Here is a 23078-nt window from a genome sequence, read left to right as displayed (position 1 = left end):
AAAGATCAATGAGCTAGAAAACATTTGCCTTGGACAATAAGTGGATGACTTGTGGAGCATTAAGACGCAACTACTATGAAGGAATAGAGGGCATGCACAGGTTCCGGGAACAAGTTGACTCTTATCAAGGTGGTGAGCTCGGTAATGACATTATAATACTAAGAGTATGAAGACATATATGGATCAACCTTTTATAGGCTGCCCCCATGGTTAAAGGTGGAAAGCTACCTGGACTCTTGAGACTAAGAGTGGGAGACTCATGGAGAAGTAAGGCGTAGTTCCTAAGATGGAACAAAAGGCAGGCGCAACTCTTGGACGAGTAGACTCTTGGAAGAGTGGTGAGCTTGTGATCATATTGAGATACTCAGATAATAATTGTCGCACTTGAAATATCCATTTGAGGGGGTGTTATAAGCCTTGATGTGAGGCTTGATGAATCATTTCGGACTGAGCATGGTTGATACGCTCGAAGGGGAATGTTATTCCAGAGACAAGCATTAACACTATTCAAATGTGATGTGGCAGACCATCTGGTTATAGTGATCCTTTTATGTGAGAAAAAGGTGTGCTTTGGTTACTCTCATGATTGAAAGGTTTGGTGAGTACCTATAAACTTGGCCAAAGATGCTCTCAGAATGGAAAGCTTGGAAGAGCTGCAAGATGCAAGCTTGTGTTGAAGAAGCAAGAGGATAGTTGCCCCACATGAATGGCAAAGGGGGTGATTGTTAGGTTGGTTGCCATTTCATGTAAGGCACCAACCATTGACAATTGACTATTGGTAGCCACCATTGTTGAACGAGCTAGAGTTGGTGGCCACCAATATTGACAACAAAGCAAGAAGAGTCTCCATGAATGCCTATAAATAGAGGCATATGTTAGAGAGCAAAAATGTGAAGAGTTTTGTGAGAATGTGAAGAGAGTAGAGAGAAAGAGAGAGCTGCAATGACAGCAGCCTTGCTACCATTGCAGCAGCTGCAAGTGCAACAAAGAGAGCTGGGAGTAGAATAAAGAGAATTGATCTTTCTCCTCCATGTATTTATTTTGTATTCTTTCTCTAATCTCTAATAATATAGACTTTCTCCCGTGGATGTAGGCGGTTTTACCGAACCACGTAAATATTGTGTTAGTATGTTTGGTCTCCTATGAGAAAATATCAATACATCACCGGTCGGAATTTCCAACATATGGAGCGGGAGAAGTTAGTAAAAAAACAATATTGTAACATATTTATAATGAACTTTTACAAAAACAAATATCTATCTTAAAATTTCAACATTAATAAATTGAGAAACAATCAAAGTGAAGAAGCCACTTTCTGAGGGAGAAGCTTAGACTTTGTTCATGGATAATTTTGGACGTGATTTGCTAGGAATTATTACGGTGGCAGGAAGCTTGAGGGGAGTGGAGAGAGAAATACATTGAAGAAATTGTAAAATTCAGAACTTTGGGGCATGGATGAGAAGGTATTCAACGTATCGAGGGTTAGTTATGATCGGTTAGGTAATGTAATACTACAATATTGTCTCTTATATTGTGCGTTGTTTCCTGAAGATCATTGGATTAAAATTGAGGATTTGATAGGTTTTTTGGTCGATGAGGGAATAATTAAAGGAATGAGGAGCAGGAAAGATGCATTTGACGAGGGCCACACGATGCTTAATAGACTTGAACATGTCTGCCTGTTAGAAAGTGCTCAAATGACACATGTTAAGATGAATGTCTTGATTCGGGACATGGCCATCCAAATACTGCAAGACAACTCTCAAGTCATGGTCAAAGCAGGTGCGCAATTAAAAGAATTGCCAGATGCAGAGGAGTGGACAGAGAATCTTGCAAGAGTCTCACTAATATAAAAACAAATTAAAGAAATTCCTTCCCGCTATTCACCAAGGTGTCCCTATCTATCAACTATGTTGTTATGTCAAAATCGTTGGTTGCAATTCATTGCAGATTCATTTTTCAAGCAATTGAATGGGCTCAAGGTTCTTGATCTGTCTTTTACAGAAATTGAAAATTTACCAGACTCTGTCTCTGATTTGGTGAGTCTCACTGCATTATTGCTCAATAATTGTGAGAACTTAAGGCATGTACCATCATTAAAGAAGCTCAGGGAACTAAAAAGTTAGATCTCTATCATACTTCACTTAAAAAGATGCCTCAAGGTATGGAATGTTTATCCAACCTTAGATATCGTAGAATGAATGGATGTGGTGAAAAGGAGTTTCCTAGTGGGATATTACCTAAACTCTGTCACCTGCAAGTTTTTATACTAGAGGACTTTATGCCTTTTAGGGATTTAAGAATGTATGCTCTAGTAACAGGAAGTAGGATGCTGGAGGAAGTTGGAAATTTTGGAATGTCATTTTGAAGAACATTCTGACTTTGTGGAGTATCTGAACTCTCGGGATAAGACCCTTTCATTATGCACGTACAAGATTTTTGTGGGACTACTGGGCGATGATTTTTACTCGGAAATAAATAATTATTGTTATCCATGTAGAATAGTTGGGTAGGGTAATTTGAACATCAATCGAGATAGAGATTTTCAGGTCATGTTCATAAATAACATTCAAATACTGCATTGTAAATGTATCGATGCAAGAAGTTTAGGTGATGTTTTGTCATTAGAGAATGCCACCGATCTTCAGCGCATCGACATTAAGGATTGCAATAGCATGAAGAGCTTGGTTTCATCTTCGTGGTTCTACTCTGCTCCACTACCGTTGCCATCTTATAATGGTATATTTTCTGGTCTTAAAGAACTTTATTGCTATAAACGTAAGAGTATGAAGACGTTGTTTCCTCTGGTGTTGCTGTCAAACCATACGTACCTAGAAAGGATTCAAGTTCAACACTGTGAGAAAATGGAGGAGATAATAGGAACAACAGATGAAGAAAGCAGTAGCTCCAATTCCATCATGGAATTCATACTCCCTAAGTTCAGAATTCTGAGATTGATGAATCTACCAGAACTGAAAAGCATTTGCAGTGCAAAGCTGATTTGCGATTCCCTCGAAGAACTTATTGTAGACAATTGTCAAAAGCTGAGAAGGTTGCCAATTCGTCTTCTTCCCCCTCCACTTAAAAAAATTGAAGTATATCCGAAAGAATGGTGGGAGTCAGTGGTAGAGTGGGAGAATCCTAACGCTAAGGACGTCCTTAGTCCCTTTGTTAAATGACGATATATTATTGAATTACGGGTAGGCATCTTGTTTTAATTCATGGTGCTATTGAATGTGGTAATAGAATTATGTGTGTAAAGCGGCACAAGTCTCCATTTCTATTGATTCTTCTCATGTCCTTACGCTAACTAACATGTAATTTACATCTGATTGACGTTGATTAATATGAAATAAATGTATTATTTCTGAGTTGGTTTTAAGTTTCATTCCAGTACATGTCAAGCAGATTATGTTATGCAAGTTTTGTGTGGAAGGGTAGCTGGCTATTTCATGGTTCGGTTGTTTTGTTTTATACAGGTTTAGTTAGTCTGCTTGCGTCTCGTTGGTATGTGATCGCTTTCTGCACCCTTTCCTCTTTGGAAAATGGAAGCAAAACATGGTATCTGTCATGATTAGACTTAAGGACCCTTTTCTTTTGAAGCAAAAAAAAAAAAAAAAAAGAAGAAGAAGAAGAAGAAGAAATAGTCTAAAGATGGTTAGCGGGAATTCAAAAGCTTATAGGAATTCGAACAACAACGGTACTGCTATATTATAAAAAGAAGAAAAAAAAATGCAAAACAACTAGCTATATCTTAAAATACTGCAGGTTTTATAATTTGTTTCTTGTTTGATTAAAGAATAACCAACTATTACCCTGTTTCTCTATCATCAATGGATTGGACAGGAGGAGTTCTGCAGTAAGCAGGCATTGTTGCCGGGAGGAATGTTGCTCTAATTCCTTCTGCCTTTAGTATAGGGAAGATGATGCCTGATCCAACCTGAAAGATGACAAAAATAAAAATAAAAATTTAAGTTTCTCTAGGAAACTCATGGTGAGAATAATAGTTCAAACAAATGTCTGTTAGTAAGGGTAATGAGTGTTAGGACATTTCGGCATTCAAACACACATCAATTTACGTGGTTCGGCAACTTACCTACTCCACGGAGCTTCTAGTTTGTATTAATCAAGCTCAAAAGCAATACAAACAACTAAAACAAGGAGGAGAAAAGCTTCTCTACTCAACTCAACTCTCTCTCAAAGCTCTCTATGTGTTTCTCTCTATTTCGTGGTGATCAGCTATCAATGACACTCTTTATTTATAGCTGATGTGGGAGACAATCTCCTTCCTTTGGTCAACAATGGTGGGCAACATTTTCTTTGGTTAGGCACCCACCATTCTTACCATGTCAAGAATGGCTGCCACCAACCATGGCTGCCACCGACCATTTGTGTCCACACATAACAATCTTCCACTTGGACACAAATGGTGTTAGGTCTGTCTTTTAATCTTGAAGACCAACTAAAGCTTTACACCGCTTCAGTTTATCGAGAGTAACTTATTTGGTTAACATGTTAGCTGGATTCTTGCTTCCACAGATCTTTTCAAGTACCAGTTGTTCATCATCGAGCAATTACCGGAAGAAGTGATATTTGATCTGTATGTGCTTTATTCTGGAGTGAAATGCTGGATTCTTGGCAAGGAAGATTGCACTCTGACTGTCACTATACAAAGTACATTTTCCATGCATCTTGCCCAATTCTTGCAAGAAACTCTATAGCCATACTATCTCTTTTGCAGTCTCTGAAACTGCAACATATTCAGCTTCTGTTGTTGAAAGAGCAACTATCTTTTGCAAGGTAGAACTCCAAGAAACAGCAGTGCCTCCTAGAGTGTATATATAACCTGTATTACTCTTTCTGCTATCAACATCTCCTGCTAGATCAGCATCTACAAAGCCTTCAAGTTTCAAACCGCCAGCTGTGAAAGTAAGACATGTCTCCAATGAGCCTTTTAAGTACCTCATGATCCATTTCACTGCCTCTCAATGCTGCTTTCCAGGATTGCTCATATATCGGCTTACAACTCCCACTGCATGGGCAATATCTAGTCTAGTACAGACCATAGCATACATCAAAGAGCCGATAGCTGAGGCGTATGGAATCCGGTCCATGTATCCACGTTCTAGCTTAGTTTTTGGTGACTGGTCTCTACTGAGCTTGAAATGATTTCCCAGAGGTGTACATACTGGCTTAGCATTATCCATACTAATCCTGCTGAGAACCTTCTTGACATACTCTGTATGTGAAAGTTTTAGTATGCCTTTGTCTTTGTCTTTGATGATTCTCATGCTAAGTATTTGTTTAGCGGCTCCCAGATCCTTCATTTCAAACTGATGATTCTCATGCCAAGTATTTGTTTAGCAGCTCCCAGATCCTTCATTTCAAACTGTTTTGACAACTGTTGCTTTAGCTTGTCAATCTCTTCCATGCTGGAACCTGCAATTAACATATCATCCACATATAGCAGTAGAATGATATAGGAGTTGTCAAAATGTTTGACATAGCAACAATGATCAGCCTGACATTTTGTGTATCCCGTACTACTCATGAAGTTATCAAACTTCTTGTACCACTGTCTTGGAGCTTGCTTCAAACCATATAGACTCTTCTTTAGTTTGCAAACTTGACTCTCCTTTCCTGGTATTGCAAACCCCTCTGGTTGTTGCATGTAAATGTCTTCCTCCAATTCTCCATGAAGAAATGCTGTTTTTACATCTAATTGTTCAAGATGTAAATTTTCTGCAGCTACTATCCCCAGAACAACTCTGATTGTTGTAAGCTTCACAACTGGAGAAAATATCTCAGAATAGTCGATCCCCTTCTTTTGCTGAAACCCTTTTACAACAAGTCTTGCTTTGAACCGTTTGCTTCCGTCATGCTCGGTCTTTACTCTGTAAACCCACTTGTTTTGCAGGGCCTTCTTTCCTTCAGGCAGTTTGGTTAACTCCCAAGTCTTGTTCTTCAGCAATGACTCCATCTCGTCCTTCATGGCTAACTCCCACTTGCTCGAGTTTCCATCTTGTAAGGATTCTTCATAATTTAATGGTTCACCACCATCGGTCAGCAAGATATAATTCAGTAGAAGTGTGAACCGTTGTGGAGGCTTTATAGTCCTTGAAGACCTGCGAACAGCTGGTTCACTTGGCTCTGCACTATCTTGTGTAGAAGTGGTGGGTACTGAAGTGCTTGAACTATCTTGTGTGGACTCTTGAGTGGTAACATCAGGAAGCCCTTCTAATTGTATGAATTCAGATTTCTGTGGACTCGTATCTGAATCAGTTATCTCTAGTTCTGTACTTGATTTGTCTTTGTACAAAACTTTCTCGTTGAAGATCACGTTCCTGCTTCTGATAATCTTCCTGTTTTGATCATCCCAGAACCGAAATCCAAATTCTTCATCTCCATAGCCAATAAAGAAACATTTCTTTGATTTGGCATCCAGCTTGTTGCGAGCATCAGAGTCTACATGCACATAGGAAACACACCCAAAGACTTTTAGGTGAGCAAGCTGTACTTCTTTTCCTCTCCAGACTTCCTCGGGCAGTCTGAACTCCAAAGGTACTGATGGTCCACGGTTGATCAAGTAAACTGCAGTATGAACTGCATCAGCCCAGAATGTTTGAGGTAGCCCAGAATGCAACCTCATGCTTCTAGCTCGTTCATTGATGGTCCTGTTCATCCGTTTAGCAATGCCATTCTGTTGTGGTGTGCCTGGAACTGTCTTTTCCATTCTGATACCGTTGACAGCGCAATACTCCTTGAAACCTCCATCAATGTATTCTCCTCCATTATCAGATCGTAAGCATTTCAAGTTCAAACCTGATTTAGTCTCAACCATAGACTTCCATTTCTTGAATGTGTCAAACACATCAGATTTATTTTTCAGAAAGTAGACCCATACCTTTCTGCTAAAGTCATCAATAAAAGTCACATAGTACCGAGATCCTCCAAGAGATGCTACTGGAGCTGGTCCCCATAAATCTGTGTGCACCAGTTCTAGCTTTCTGGTCTTAAGGTCCTGCCAACCTTTAAGAAACTAAGTTTCTTCTATTTTCCGAGAACACAACTTTCACAAATGTCTAGATCAACATTTTTTAACTCTGGTAGCTTTCCCTTTGAGTGAAGTATCTTCATCCCCTTTTGACTCATATGGCCGAGTCTACAATGCCATAGTTGTGCCTGATTTTCTGCTTCAGTAGAGGCAATTATATCTGCTGATCTTGTGGTCATATACAGGGTGCCAGTTTTCTTTCCACGAGCCAAAACCATTGCTCCCTTTGATACCTTCCACATTCCTCTAGAGAAAAGGATTGAATGGCCACTATCATTAAGTTGTCCGACCGAGATCAACTTCTTCTTTAGTTCAGGAACATGCCTTACATTTTGCAAGTTCCATATAGATTCATTCATTGTCTTGATTTGCACATCTCCTATACCCACAATATCCAATGGTTGTCCATCAGCCAGATAGACTACCCCATAATTTCCAGCAATATAGTTTTGCATCATTTCATGGTGTGGAGTACAGTGAAATGAAGCTCCAGAATCAAGAACCCAATCATCAATAGGAATATGTATAGCAAGAATCAAAGCATCTTATACCTCGTTTGTAGTGACATTTGCAGAATCAGCTTCAGGTTTCTTTGGTTTTGTGCAACTCCTCATGAAATGACCAAGTTTGCCACAATTCCAACATTCAACCTGCTTCCTAGGTCCAAACTTGCTTTTACTTCTATACCTGGATTTTGATCTGCCTCTTGATAAGCCTCTGTCTTGTCTCCTTCCTCGAGTGTTAATGTTGAGAGCTGAACCTGAACTTGAGCTTTCACCCGAGTCTTTCCTTCGTACTTCTTCAACTAAAATCAGGTCTCGGATATCATCATATTTTAATTTGGATTTTCCAACTGAGTTGCTTACGGCTGTTCTCATACCTTCCCAACTGCTTGGAAGTGAAGCTAGCAAAATAAGTGCTCGGATCTCATCATCAAACTCAATTTCAATAGATGACAATTGATTTGTGATGGTGTTGAAATTATTAAGATGTTGTGTAACAGATGTGCTTTCTGTCATCTTCAAGTTGAACAGCTTCTTCATCAAGTGCACTTTGTTATTTGCTGATGGCTTCTTATACATCCCAGACAAGGCTTCCATCAATCTTGCTGTGGATTTCTCTTTTGTAACATTATGAGCAACTCTTCTTGATAATGATAGCCGGATAATGCCCAAGACTTGTCTATCAAGAATTTTTGTCAATCTTCTTCTGACATGTTTTCTGGCTTGCTCCCCAACAGAGGAAGATGAAGTTTCTTCCCATATAGATAGTCTTCAATTTGCATTTTCCAATATCCAAAGTCAATTCCATCAAATTTTTCAATTCCCGCAGCCTTTATTTCATCAACCATTTTTACTCTTTCTTAGGTTCGAATCTTAAAAATCTGACCTTACAGATGTGTCCGGAATGGCCAAAAATGTTGGAAATGACACTGAGAGCACCCAAATCGGACTTCGGATGGCTCAGATTTAAACAATCAAACTTTGGGATCACTGGACGCTGCAGATGAAGCCACGTGGCAGGAGGAATAGTCGTTGCGCCACATCAGATCAAAACCCAGTGATGCTGACATGGTAGATGACGTGGCGAGTCAAGTTGCAGGAAACGGGCGAGGAAGACGCGTGAGGCGCGTCGGTGCGCGGGGACAGTACTAGTGGCGGCGTGTGCAGGTGCGTGCGGGCATGCAGGACGTCGGATTTTCACCGGGTTTTCACCAGTGGATTCCTCTTGTCGTCCTCTTCACGGTGGTATGTTCAAAAACACGTTTTGAGAACTTTGATTTTTGAGTTTGGATCAAACACCCTCTTTTTCAAGAACTTTCAAGAACAAGCTCTGATACCAGTTGTTAGGACATTCCGGCATTCAAACACACATCAATTTACGTGGTTCGGCAACTTGCCTACTCCACGGAGCTTCTGGTTTGCATTAATCAAGCTCAAAAGCAATACAAACAACAAAAACAAGGAGGAAGAGAAAAACTTCTCTACTCAACTCAACTCTCTCAAAGCTCTTTATGTGTTTCTCTCTATTTCGTGGTGATCAGCTATCAATGACACTCTCTATTTATAGCTGATGTGGGAGACAATCTCCTTCCTTTGATCAACAATGGTGGGCAACATTTTCTTTGGTTAGGCACCCACCATTCTTAACATGTCAAGCATGGCTGCCACCAACCATTTGTGTCCATACATAACAATGAGAGCTGGAGATTCAGACCAAAATTAGTTTTGCCGCAATACACATGCGTTTTGGTGTAGGAAATGGAAGCAATAAGCGGCCAACAGCATAGGCAAGCATGGCAAAGCAGTGGAAAACCAAGCTCCACGGATCAGGGTTTAGACCAGACAGAAGAGCCATCAGTCCTTCTGAGAACGCGCCTCCGAGGCTCAAATAATTGAAGAATGCTTCTTTCATTTCCTTCCTTGATGGATCCTGATCCGATGAAGAGAATACTGTGTGTAGGGTGCTTGCCAATGTGTTTATTGCAAATGACGTTGGCTGCAACCAATATTAAGTTATTAGTATCTACCCAACCTATAGAAATATAGCAATGCTTGAAATTTGAAGTTTCTTTAAGCAATTCCTGTTCAGAGTTTGTTCCGAGGAAGACTGGCAGAAGAAATATTAGATAAGCTTGAGCATGCGAAAGCTGATACCTTACGCAGAATGTAAAAGGATTCAAGATATTTGCAAATGGCAGCTCCATTACTAAGATCATTCAGAGGCCTAAGAAGATCTCGCAGTAGAACAACATCGGAAAGTCCCACAGTCATTCCTCCTCCTGTTACGGCATGGCGCATATTCAAGGAATCCCCTATCATAAACGCACCAGGGGTTGGATAGGGAGACGCAGGCATGATTCTGTTTGGCATTGTTCTTATGTTGCCCTTATCAATTGCACATATGAAAGCATTGTATAGCTCAGGTGGCATCTGAAATGTGCAAATCTCTGCATTAGTTCAAACAACATTTATATTTAATAAAGAGAACTAGCAAAGTTGCTAAAATGTCGCCTTAGACTGGCATTATGAGACATTTTACACTTTGCTTTCTGATATTATTAACAATAAATTCGCGATCAAGCGTGCTCTATGAATTAATCAGAATAAGCTTCAATTTCAAGCAACTATACATACTTGAGGTGCCACCACTGTTTTCAAGTATCTTGCCGTTTCACCATTGGCAATAGGTGGTTGTTTCGAGCCAGGTACATCAACTAAACAACGAATTTCATTGCTGCTAACAGGATAAGCTATGACAATTGTATCCTTCAAAATAAAGTATGCACGATTTGCATATGGAAGATTATAGTTCTCCAGGACCAAACCAACAAAGTAAGATGGGACTTCAATCTACAAGAAATGTAACGAACATGTGTTAGAGAGTAATATTAAACTAATTTTAGGTTGAATTAATTATTTGATATAATAAGAAGTTTTAATAACCGAACATTCACAAGCTTGAATCTTACAATTCATTCTAACTAATTATATTAATAATAATTAAGCCGAAAGTAATCATGGTCCCAAGCAAGTTTCAAGTTTTCAAATAACTATTTTAAAGAATAATATAAAACTATTATTTGACATTCACGTCGAAGGTATATCTACTGGTCTGTATTCTTATCAACAAAATAAAAAATTATAGTGCCTTCTCTCATTGATTACATCTAAATTTACTCATAATGCAAGATTTTCACCTTTGGATTGCAGAGATTGCGTCGTAAATTTGAAAAACAACCATCACATACTACTGTGAGTGAAGCTGAAGTTGCTAACTCCTGGCCTGCCTTTGTTTTGTATAGCACACCTTTGATAGTTCCATTTTCTTCAACAAGAGATGTTACAGTTCCTTGTTCGAGTTTAACGCTGGACAAAGATCAAAGAAATATGAGAAAGAAAAATCTTCACATCATGAAATGATACTGACAAACGTATATTCAGTCTATGGTTGGTTATATTGAACTCAGTACTCGCAGGCTACTCTGTTCCTATTGGTTTCAGGGGAAAGGACAAATACTTGGGAAGAGATGCGGCTTTTTCACGTAGTTTCTGGATGAAGCGACCATTGTGAAAGCCTCTGCCACTCGCATTGGCGGGATATGAAATTGCAGTTCTTTTCCCATCTTTGTGAACAGCAGCGAAACTGAAGACTATCTGAGAATCAATCCCATCTAGACAGTCTGCTACCACACAAAAATGTTGGACATAAATAAGAGTAGTTGTTGATTAATTGAACGGAAAGTATGTTCAACAAAATTTCTACAGCTAGTAATTCTTCACCTTGAAGACCTAACTCGGCCAATTTAATCAAGCCCCCAGCATGCAGGAGCTCACCAACAATTCTGTCGGGCTCAGTCAAGTCTCTTTCAATAACTTGCACGCGCCATCCATCCTGCAGTTGTAGGAGAAGACAAGGTCGCTGTTGCTTAGCACACACAGAACAACAATAGCTCTGCTTACTAGGTTTTGGTCTTTGAATTATAAGCAAGATCAGGCACTTAGAGTTAACTGTTTTACCATTGTGAAAGAGGTTATTACCTTTGCGAGAGCATAAGCAAGAGCTGAACCAGCAACACCAGCTCCTACGATGATCACATCAGTATTTCCAGCAAAATTTGATCTGCACACTCCATTTCCAGAGCTTTTCAAAGTTTTCTTGCTTCGATTTTTCTCTGAAGCTTTGATATTCTCTCTCCCTCTTGAACTGTAGAGGACAACAAACCCGAACAAGAAAGCTGCTACAACTCCTCCAAATATATGTTTGGAGTCCATTTTTCTCTCTCAGTACAAGCTCTCAGCAATGTTTGTAGTTAATATGTGAGTCAACCAATACGTCTCTCAGCAATTTGTTAGCAATCAAAATATTTTTTATTTATTTTTAATATTAATATATCAAAAAATATTAATTTAATATTTTTTTAAAAATAAACAGATTTTTAAATGTACTCAAACATAATTCTGAGTACAAAAACAAATTATGTTTTGATTGCGAGCATAACAATCTTGGCTGTGCCGTTGTTGTTTCGTACGGCGCGTCTATGCGCGTGGGCAGTCTTGGTGGTGGCGCGTGTAGGCGCGTGCGGGCATGCAGGACGTCGGATTTAATCCGGGTTTTCACCAGTGGATTCCTCTCGTCGTCCTCTTCACGGTGGTATGTTCAAAAACACGTTTTGAGAACTTTGATTTTTGAGTTTGGATCAAACACCCTTTTTTTCAAGAACTTTCAAGAACAAGCTCTGATACCAGTTGTTAGGAGATCCAAACATTCAAACACACACAAATTTACGTGGTTCGGCAACTTGCCTACTCCACGGAGCTACTGGTTTGTATTAATCAAGCTCAAAAGCAATACAAACAACAAAACAAGGAGGAGGAGAAAACTTCTCAACTCAACTCAACTCTCACCCTTAGCTCTCTCTCTGTGTTTCTCTCTATCTCGTGGTGCTCATCAGCTATCAATGGCACTCTCTATTTATAGCTGATGTGGGAGACAAGTTTCTTCTTTAGTCAACAATGGTGGGCAACAATTTCTTTGGTTAGGCACCCACCATGCAACCACCATTGACTTTAGCCATGTCTAACATGGCTGCCACCAACCATGTTGTGTCCACACCCAACAATCTCCCACTTGGACACAAATGGTGTTAGGTCTGTCTTTTAATCTTCAAGACCCACTGAAGCTTTACACAGCTTCAGTTTATCGAGAGTAACTCCTTTGGTTAACATGTCGGCTGGATTCTTGCTTCCACAGATCTTTTCAAGTAACAGTTGTTCATCGTCGAGCAATTGCCTGATGAAGTGATATTTGATCTGTATGTGCTTTGTTCTGGAGTGAAATGCTGGATTCTTGGCAAGGAAGATTGCACTCTGACTGTCACTATACAAAGTACCCTTTCCATGCATCTTGCCCAATTCTTGCAGGAAACTCTGTAGCCATACTATCTCTTTTGCGGATTCTGAAACTGCGACATATTCAGCTTCTGTCGTTGAAAGAGCAACTATCTTTTGCAAGGTAGAACTCCAAGAAACAGCAGTGCCTCCTAGAGTGTATATATAACCTGTAGTACTCTTTCTGCTATCAACATCTCCTGCTAGATCAGCATCTACAAAGCCTTCAAGTTTCAAACCGCCAGCTGTGAAAATAAGACATGTCTCCGATGAGCCTTTTAAGTACCTCATGATCCATTTCACTGCCTCCCAATGCTGCTTTCCAGGATTGCTCATATATCGGCTTACAACTCCCACTGCATGGGCAATATCTGGTCTAGTACAGACCATGGCATACATCAAGGAGCCGATAGCTGAGGCGTATGGGATCTGGTCCATGTATCCACGTTCTAGCTCAGTTTTTGGTGACTGGTCTTTACTGAGCTTGAAATGATTCCCCAGAGGTGTACATACTGGCTTAGCATTATCCATACTAAACCTGCTGAGAACCTTCTTGACATACTCTGCCTGTGAAAGCTTTAGTATGCCTTTGTCTTTGTCTCTGATGATTCTCATGCCAAGTATTTGTTTAGCAGCTCCCAGATCCTTCATTTCAAACTGTTTTGACAACTGTTGCTTTAGCTTGTCAATCTCTTCCATGCTGGAACCTGCAATTAACATATCATCCACATATAGCAGTAGAATGATATAGGAGTTGTCAAAATGTTTGACATAGCAACAATGATCAGCCTGACATTTTGTGTATCCCGTACTACTCATGAAGTTATCAAACTTCTTGTACCACTGTCTTGGAGCTTGCTTCAAACCATATAGACTCTTCTTTAGTTTGCAAACTTGACTCTCCTTTCCTGGTATTGCAAACCCCTCTGGTTGTTGCATGTAAATGTCTTCCTCCAATTCTCCATGAAGAAATGCTGTTTTTACATCTAATTGTTCAAGATGTAAATTTTCTGCAGCTACTATCCCCAGAACAACTCTGATTGTTGTAAGCTTCACAACTGGAGAAAATATCTCAGAATAGTCGATCCCCTTCTTTTGCTGAAACCCTTTTACAACAAGTCTTGCTTTGAACCGTTTGCTTCCGTCATGCTCGGTCTTTACTCTGTAAACCCACTTGTTTTGCAGGGCCTTCTTTCCTTCAGGCAGTTTGGTTAACTCCCAAGTCTTGTTCTTCAGCAATGACTCCATCTCGTCCTTCATGGCTAACTCCCACTTGCTCGAGTTTCCATCTTGTAAGGATTCTTCATAATTTAATGGTTCACCACCATCGGTCAGCAAGATATAATTCAGTAGAAGTGTGAACCGTTGTGGAGGCTTTATAGTCCTTGAAGACCTGCGAACAGCTGGTTCACTTGGCTCTGCACTATCTTGTGTAGAAGTGGTGGGTACTGAAGTGCTTGAACTATCTTGTGTGGACTCTTGAGTGGTAACATCAGGAAGCCCTTCTAATTGTATGAATTCAGATTTCTGTGGACTCGTATCTGAATCAGTTATCTCTAGTTCTGTACTTGATTTGTCTTTGTACAAAACTTTCTCGTTGAAGATCACGTTCCTGCTTCTGATAATCTTCCTGTTTTGATCATCCCAGAACCGAAATCCAAATTCTTCATCTCCATAGCCAATAAAGAAACATTTCTTTGATTTGGCATCCAGCTTGTTGCGAGCATCAGAGTCTACATGCACATAGGAAACACACCCAAAGACTTTTAGGTGAGCAAGCTGTACTTCTTTTCCTCTCCAGACTTCCTCGGGCAGTCTGAACTCCAAAGGTACTGATGGTCCACGGTTGATCAAGTAAACTGCAGTATGAACTGCATCAGCCCAGAATGTTTGAGGTAGCCCAGAATGCAACCTCATGCTTCTAGCTCGTTCATTGATGGTTCGGTTCATCCGTTCAGCAATACCATTCTGTTGTGGTGTGCCTGGAACTGTCTTTTCCATTCTGATACCGTTGACAGCGCAATACTCCTTGAAACCTCCATCAATGTATTCTCCGCCATTATCAGATCGTAAGCATTTCAACTTCAAACCTGATTCAGTCTCAACCATAGCCTTCCATTTCTTAAATGTGTCAAATGTCTCAACCATAGCCTTCCATTTCTTGAACGTGTCAAACACATCAGATTTATTTTTCAGAAAGTAGACCCATACCTTCCTACTGAAGTCATCAATAAAAGTCACATAGTACCGAGATCCTCCAAGAGATGCTACTGGAGTTGGTCCCCATAAATCTGTGTGCACCAATTCTAGCTTTCTTGGTCTTAAGGTCCTACCAACCTTTAAGAAACTGAGCTTCTTCTATTTTTCGAGAACACAACTTTCACAAATGTCTAGATCAACATTTTTTAACTCTGGCAGCTTTCCTTTTGACTGAAGTATCTTCATCCCTTTTTGACTTATATGGCCGAGTCTACAATGCCAAAGTTGTGCCTGATTTTCTACTTTAGTAGAGGCAATTATATCTGCTGATCTTATGGTCATATACAGGATGCCAGTTTTCTTTTCACGAGCCAAAACCATTGCTCCCTTTGATACCTTCCACATTCCTCCAGAAAAAAGGATTGAATGACCACTATCATCAAGTTGTCCGACCGAGATCAACTTCTTCTTTAGTTCAGGAACATGCCTTACATTTTGCAAGTTCCATATAGATCCATTCATTGTCTTGATTTGCACATCTCCTATACCCACAATATCCAATGGTTGTCCATCGGCCAGATAAACTACCCCATAATTTCCAGTAGTATAGTTTTGCATCATTTCATGGTGTGGAGTACAGTGAAATGAAGCTCAAGAATCAAGAACCCAATCATTAATACGACTATGTACAACAAGGATCAAAGCATCCTGAACCTCGTCTGTAGTGGCATTTGCAGAATCAGCTTCAGGTTTCTTTGGTTTTGTGCAACTCCTCATGAAATGACCGGGTTTGCCACAATTCCAGCATTCAACCTGCTTCTTGGGTCCAAACTTGCTTTTACTTCTGTACCTGGATTTTGATCTACCTCTAGATAAGCCTCTGTCTTGTCTCCTTCCTCGAGTGTTGATGTTGAGAGCTGAACCTGAACTAGAGCTTTCACCCGAGTCTTTCCTTCATACTTCTTCAGCTAAAATTAGGTCTCTGATATCATCATATTTTAATTTGGATTTTCCAGCTGAGTTGCTTACGGCTGTTTTCATACCTTCCCAACTGCTTGGAAGTGAAGCTAGCAAAATAAGTGCTCGGATCTCATCATCAAACTCAATTTCAACAGATGACAATTGATTTGTGATGGTGTTGAAATTATTAAGATGCTGTGTAACAGAGGTGCTTTCTGTCATCTTCAGGTTGAACTGCTTCTTCATCAACTGCACTTTGTTATTTGCTGACAGCTTCTCATACATCCCAAACAAAGCTTCCATCAATCTTGCTGTGGATTTCTCTTTTGTAACATTATAAGCAACTCTTCTTGATAATAATAGCCGGATAATGCCCAAGATTTGTCTATCAAGAATTTGCCAATCTTCTTCTGACATGTTTTCTGGCTTGCTCCCCAATAGAGGAAGATGAAGTTTCTTCCCATATAGATAGTCTTCAATTTGCATTTTCCAATATCCAAAATCAGTTCCATCAAATTTTTCAATTCCCGCAGCCTTTATTTCATCAGTCATTTTTACTCTTTCTCGGATTTGAATCTCAAAAATCTGACATTATAGATGTATCCGGAATGGTCAAAAATGCTGGAAACGACACTAAGATCACCCAAATCGGACTTTGGAGGGCTCCGTTTTAAACAATCAAACTTTGGGATCATTGGATGCTGAAGATGAAGCCACGTGACAGGAGGAATAGTCGCTGCGCCACACCGGATCAAAACCCAGTGATGATCACGTGGCTAAGCTAACGTGTTAGAGACGTAGGCAATGTGGGACCCACCAAATCTGACGTGGCAGGTCACGAAGATTCTTAGTTGACGTGGCAGTGCTGACGTGACCGATAACGTGTCTGTTGACGTGGCAGCCGACGTGGTAGGGTGACCGGTCAGACTGCTGATGTGGAAGGGGACGTGGTTGATGACTGTACCGAAGGGCTGACGTGGCGGGGTCGAGTTGCAGGAAACGACGAGGAAGACGCTTGACGCGCGTTGGTGCGCGTGGACAGTGTTGGTGGAGGCGCGTGCGAGCATGCAGGACGTCGGATTTTCACCGGGTTTTCACCAGTGGATTCCTCTCGTTGTCCTCTTCACGGTGGTATGTCCAAAAACTCATTTTGAGAACTTTGATTTTTGAGTTTGGATCAAACACCCTCTTTTTAAAGAACTTTCAAGAACCAGACTCTGATACCAGTTGTTAGGACATTCCGGTGTTAGGAGATCCAAACATTCAAACACACACAAATTTACGTGGTTCGGCAACTTGCCTACTCCACGGAGCTACTGGTTTGTATTAATCAAGCTCAAAAGCAATACAAACAACAAAACAAGAAGGAGGAGAAAAACTTCTCTACTCAACTCAACTCTCACCCTTAGCTCTCTCTGTGTTTCTCTCTATTTCGTGCTCTGTATCAGCTATTAATGCACCCTCTATTTATAGCTGAGGAGGGAGACAATTGTTCAACAATGGTGGGCAACATTTTCTTTGGTTAGGCACCCACCATTTGACTCTAACCATGTCAACCATGGTTGCTACCGGCCATTCGTGTCCACACATAACAAAGTTAGCTGTTACTAGAAATAAAATAAAAGAAAAGAAAATCCTCTGTAAGGTAATTAATTACTAAATTAATCCCTAATTAAATTAGTTTTCTGATTGTTCTTCACAAGATTTCTAAGAATAAAAATATTTTATTAGACGTCTTAGCTGAATTCTAAACCAGCATATAATAAAATAAACAAAAACAAATAAAAAAGAGGGGGGGGGGGGGAAAGCACCTTAGATCACGTACTATTTTAGTTTACAATGAAATATTCTGTGGATATATGTAGTGATTCTCCCAAGTCTCTTAGCTTTTCTCTTAATGAAAATTAATAACCTCATAATATCTTCTTTGTAAACTAAACTTTGAAGTACCTGTCTTAACTATTCGTAAGCTATCTATAATTTGATGTCATGAGTGTTTTTCTTGAAGTTATTCTATTTAATGTCATGAGTGTTCTATTAAGGGGGGAAAAAACTCTATTTAATGTCATGAGATTTAGTAATCAAAATATTTTTTTATTTTTAATATTAATATATTAAAAATATTAATTTAATATTTTTTTAAAATAAACAGATTTTTAAATGCACTCAAACATGATTCCGACTACAAAAACAAATTATGTTTTGATCGCGGGCATAACAATCATGGCAGTAAGTACATGCTTTGGGAGTTCTTTTTATTAAATCAATATTATAGTAAAAAGATTAAATCAATACAGATAAATAAATGATCAAAATATAATCAAACAATTAATCCATTTAATAGAAGAAACATTACAGAATCCATAAACTACATAAAATTACAGAATCCATAAACTACATCAATCCCTTTTCTTTTGTGCAAATCCCACACGTGTCCCACACGTTTTCATCAAAAACCTAAATTTTACGACTCCTTTGGCAGCCACGTACATGCTTTAGTTCTTCTTTTTTTGATATCCTCGTCGGACACTATTTTTTAAGCCTGGGAAGCATACTTGGATGAAAGAGTTGAGGTGGTTTAAAATATTTTTTATTTAAAAATATATAAAAATATTTTTATATTTTTAATATTATCACATTCAAATTATTTAAAAATAAAGACTACGTATTCAATCTTCACAAACTTTAATATGTATTAAGTCAGATTTGTGTAATTACATTTGCCAAGTTTGCTTAATTAAGATGGAATATTTATGGCTACTTTAATCTCTAGTGTTTTCTCTCCCGGTACATGGTAAAAGTCTGGGCAGTTTTTTCTTTTTTAATTTTAATAACAATTCTGTTCTTTCAATCCCAAGAACGAACAAAAAAAGAAGAGAAATCACAGATCAGAGAAGAATAAATGGCTTAGAAAAGTAATAAAGTTGCAGTATACATAAATCTAGTTCACACTGGTTAAATGCGAAAAGAAAATAAATACGTTTTATTATAGTATGGTTGTTTTCTAAAATATTTTTTATTTAAAAATATATTAAAATAATATATGATTTGAAGGTAATTATGGTTCTTTTATAGCTATACAAAAAATATATATTGTTAGTTTTTAAAAATATAATTTATATTTTTAAAAAATTATTTTTTTTAATAAAAAACCACCACCACACCTCTAAGTTAAATATATCTATTATATTATAAGATATAGAAAGTTAACATGTGGACCCATTCAATGTTGAAACTTTAAATAAGTTGCCAAGAAAATCTGAACGCATGAAATTTTCAAAAAAAAAATAGTATATTTATTAGGTTATTTTAATAATAAATTAATATAGGATTTTCATCTTGTAGAAACTCAATAGGATGAAAATATAATATTAATCAAACTTCAAATTATAATTATTTATCTATCGAGTTAAAAAAAAAAGGTACAAAGGGATGAAGGATTATTTCAATATTAATTAATAAGAATATCCTTGTTGATTTAAAACACTATTTTCATATAAAAAATAATTATGTTTTGCACCTGATTTTTAACAAAAATGATTGAAAGAATGATATATCATTGAATATGAGCAAATTTAAGCTTACAAAAATGATTAGTATTTTTACAGATGGCTGGAATTGATAAATGATGCAACAAAGAAGGATACGAACCATTACGTTTAACGGAGTAATTAAGCATTCTACATTTTCATTAACGGAGTAAAGGACATCCTTTGCATTAGGATAGAATTGATAAATGATGCAACAACGAAGTATTCTAACAACGAAAGGATTAACAATACGAAAGGTACAATTCGATTGAGAGAGATGATGCTTACAGTAGTCTCCTCCTACCAAAACAGTACAAAGGGACGAAGGACATCCTTGGCATTAGGTTGCTCCCACTCCACTACTGTCTCCCACCATTCTTCTGGATATACCGTGATGTATTTAAAAGAAGGGGGAGGAGATGGCTGGCCATTTTCAAGCAACGGAAGACCAATTGGCATCCTCTTCAGCTTCTCACAAGACGTTACATGAATACCTTCAAGAGAATTGCAAATCAGTTTTGCACTGCAAATGCTTTTCAATTCTGGTAAAAGATACAATTCCAAAGTTCTTAACTTTGGGAGAATGACTTCCGTGATGGAATTGGAGGTGCTGCTTTCTTCATCTGTTGTTCCTATTATCTCCTCCATTTTCTCACAACGCTCAGCACTAAACACTTCCAGGTTTACGAGGTTTGGCAGCAACACAAGTGGGAACACCTTCTTCATACTCTTACATCCTCTACAATAAAACTCTTTAAGACCAGAAAACATACCATTATATGATGGCAATCGTGGTGGTGCAGAGCAGAACCAAGAAGATGAAACCAAGCTCTCCATGCTATTGCAATCCCAAATGCGGATGAACTCCAGTTCAGTTGCATTCTCTAATGACAAAACATCACATAAACTTCTTGCATCGATGCATTCGCAAACCAGTCCTTGAATGCCATTTAAGAACATGACCTGAAAATCTCCATCTCCGTTGATACTCAAATTACCCAACCCAACTGTTTTACCTGGCAAATAATCACTGTCAAACCAATAATTTATATCCACCATTCCTACTAAAATTTTATATGTGCTTAATGATTGAATCCCATCCCAAGATCTGAGATACTCCACGAAGTCAGATAGACCTTCGAAATGGCATTCCAAACTTTTCAAATTTCTCAAGGATACTACTTCCTTTCCTTTAACTGTTATCGGAGCATATCTTTGATCAATTGACGTTTCCTCTAGTACAAAGACTTGCAGGTGAGAGAGTTTTGGTAATATCCCACTAGGAAACTCCTTTTCACCACATCCATTCATTCTAAGATACCTTAGGTTGGTTAGGCATTCCATTCCTTGAGGCATCTTTTCAAGTGTAGTGCAAGAGAGATCCAACCTTCTCAATTCCCTTAGCTTCTTTAATGATGGAACACGTCTTAATTTCTCACAATCATTGAGCAATAATGCTGTGAGACTCACCAAATCAGAGACAGAGTCTGGCAAATTTTCAATACTTGTGCAAGACAGATCGAGGACCTTGAGCCCATGTAATTGCTTGAAAAATGAATCCGCAATCAATCGCAGCTCTTCATTCTCACGTAAAATTAGAGATGACAAATTTGGACACATTGGTGAATGGCTAGAAGGAATTTCTTCGATCTGGTTTCGCATTAGTGAGACTCTTGTGAGATTCTCTGTCCACTCCTCTGCATCTGGTATCTCTTTTAATTGCGCACCTGCTTTAACCATGACTTTAGAGTTTTCTATTTGGTTGGCCATGTCCCTAATCAAGTCATGCATCTTGACACGTTTACTACCATTATACCCTATTTTTACACTTTCCATTAGGCAGACATTTTCAAGTCTATTAAGCATCGTATGTCCCTCATCAAATGCATCTCCCCTTCTTCTCTTTCCATTAATTATTCCCTCGTCGATCAAATAACCTATCAACTCCTCCCTTTCAATCATATCATCTTCAGGAAATAATGCACAGTACAAGAGACATTGTTGTAGTGCTAAATCACCTAACCGATCATAACTAAACCACAATAACTTGAATACTTTCTCATCTATGTCCCTAAATTTTGATTCTCTCAATTTGTTCAATGTATTTCTCCACTCATGTGGGTCATCCACTCCCCTCAAGCTTCCTGCCACTGTAATAATTCCCAACGGCAAACCAGCACATTCTCCAGCAATATCTTTCGCAATTCTTTCCACTTCCGGTAAAAGGGCTATGTCACATCCAAGTTTTTCCATGAACAAAGTCCAAGCTTCTCCTTCAAAAAGTAGCTTCACTTTGATTTTGTGGCGGCAAGCCATCCGATGACAAACCATTTCTGATCTAGTTATCATAATCAGCTTGCATCCTTTCAACAACACAGGAATTCTCACTTCATCAAGTTCAAAATTGTTCCACAAATCATCTAAAATGAGAATCCATTTTTGTTTCGTACTTAGTTCTTCTGACAATTTAACAGCTCTATCCAGATCATCATCTTCACTTGAAAGGTCTAGATGAAGACTTTTAGCAATGAGATTCTGCAATCTAGTAATGCTAAAATCTTGAGACAGTCACCCACCAAACATGATCACAAATATCTGGTCTTTGTAGAAGCTCATTATAAATATGTTTGAATATTGTTGCGTTACCAACCCCTCCCATCCCATAAATGCCAATGGTTGAGACTTTATCATCCATTAACAAAGACCATATCTCCTTCGTATTCTCTTCAAATGCTTGACCCACTGGCTTTGTAGAGCTAGTAGGTAATGGAACTCCTCTACTCTTGTTGTATTTTAGACTTTTAGAAGATCTAGCTCCAGCACCAACCTGCACTAAATGTATAGTGGATTAACCAACCAATCCTTTTAGTTTTTTTATACTGTTTATAAAACCTAAAAAGCTTAAAAATAAAAATTTAAAAATCATAAAGAAAATTAAAAAAAAAAAGGATGAATTTGAATTTTTTTCCTCCGAATAAGACTTAGATGACACTAGAAAAATTGATAAAGGTGATTATTTTTTTTTAAATGTCCTCTCTCTCTCTCACTTTTTCTTTGTAATTTTTATTATATATTTTTTCAAAATAATTTATTACTAGTTAATGATATTACTAGTTAATAGATCTATTATTTTATTAGGTTACTTTAATGATAACTCAATATTATTTTTTTTGGATTTTCATCTTGGGGAAACTCAATAGGATGAAAAATAATATTAATCAAACTTCAAGTTATAATCATTTCTCTACCGAGTTAAAAAAAAATAATATAACAATTCAATAGTCTTAAAAAAATAATGAAACAAATAAAAAAAATATTATTTATGTAATTGTAAGCACACTATATAAAAAAGAAATATTTCATATTAATAAATGCTTTTTTTTCTATGAGTTCATGTTAGTCTTCGATTTTCTTACAAGAATAATATATATTATTGAATATGAG

At 38.2% G+C, this 23078-nt stretch overlaps 2 protein-coding genes across 2 annotated transcripts in view; both read right to left on the bottom strand.

Moving 5' to 3' along the window:
* Positions 1–2755: 2755 nt before the first annotated feature.
* Positions 2756–11847, bottom strand: LOC105114092 (squalene monooxygenase-like). Its single transcript, XM_011010511.1, has 9 exons — positions 11596–11847; positions 11338–11449; positions 11075–11237; positions 10755–10923; positions 10192–10407; positions 9712–9987; positions 9272–9553; positions 3816–3940; positions 2756–2831 (listed from the first exon to the last, which is right to left on the bottom strand). Exons 1-9 carry the CDS (start codon positions 11827–11829, stop codon positions 2771–2773), a joined length of 1638 nt encoding a protein of 545 aa, XP_011008813.1. The 5' UTR covers positions 11830–11847; the 3' UTR covers positions 2756–2770.
* An 8068-nt stretch (positions 11848–19915) lies between these two features.
* LOC105114098 (probable disease resistance protein At4g27220) overlaps positions 19916–23078 on the bottom strand; it is a 30923-nt gene continuing 27760 nt past the window's right edge. Inside the window, 2 exon segments of the mRNA XM_011010515.1 lie at positions 19916–22200; positions 22202–22466. Of these exon segments, the coding sequence (XP_011008817.1) occupies positions 19935–22200; positions 22202–22466 (2531 nt within the window). The 3' untranslated portion in view covers positions 19916–19934.

This window comes from Populus euphratica, unplaced genomic scaffold (genome assembly GCF_000495115.2).
Source record: "Populus euphratica unplaced genomic scaffold, PopEup_1.0 scaffold490.1, whole genome shotgun sequence".
NCBI classification, from domain to species: Eukaryota; Viridiplantae; Streptophyta; class Magnoliopsida; order Malpighiales; family Salicaceae; genus Populus; species Populus euphratica.
The sequence above is the reverse complement of the archived record's forward strand: the minus strand, read 5'-3'. Positions and strand labels throughout refer to the sequence as shown.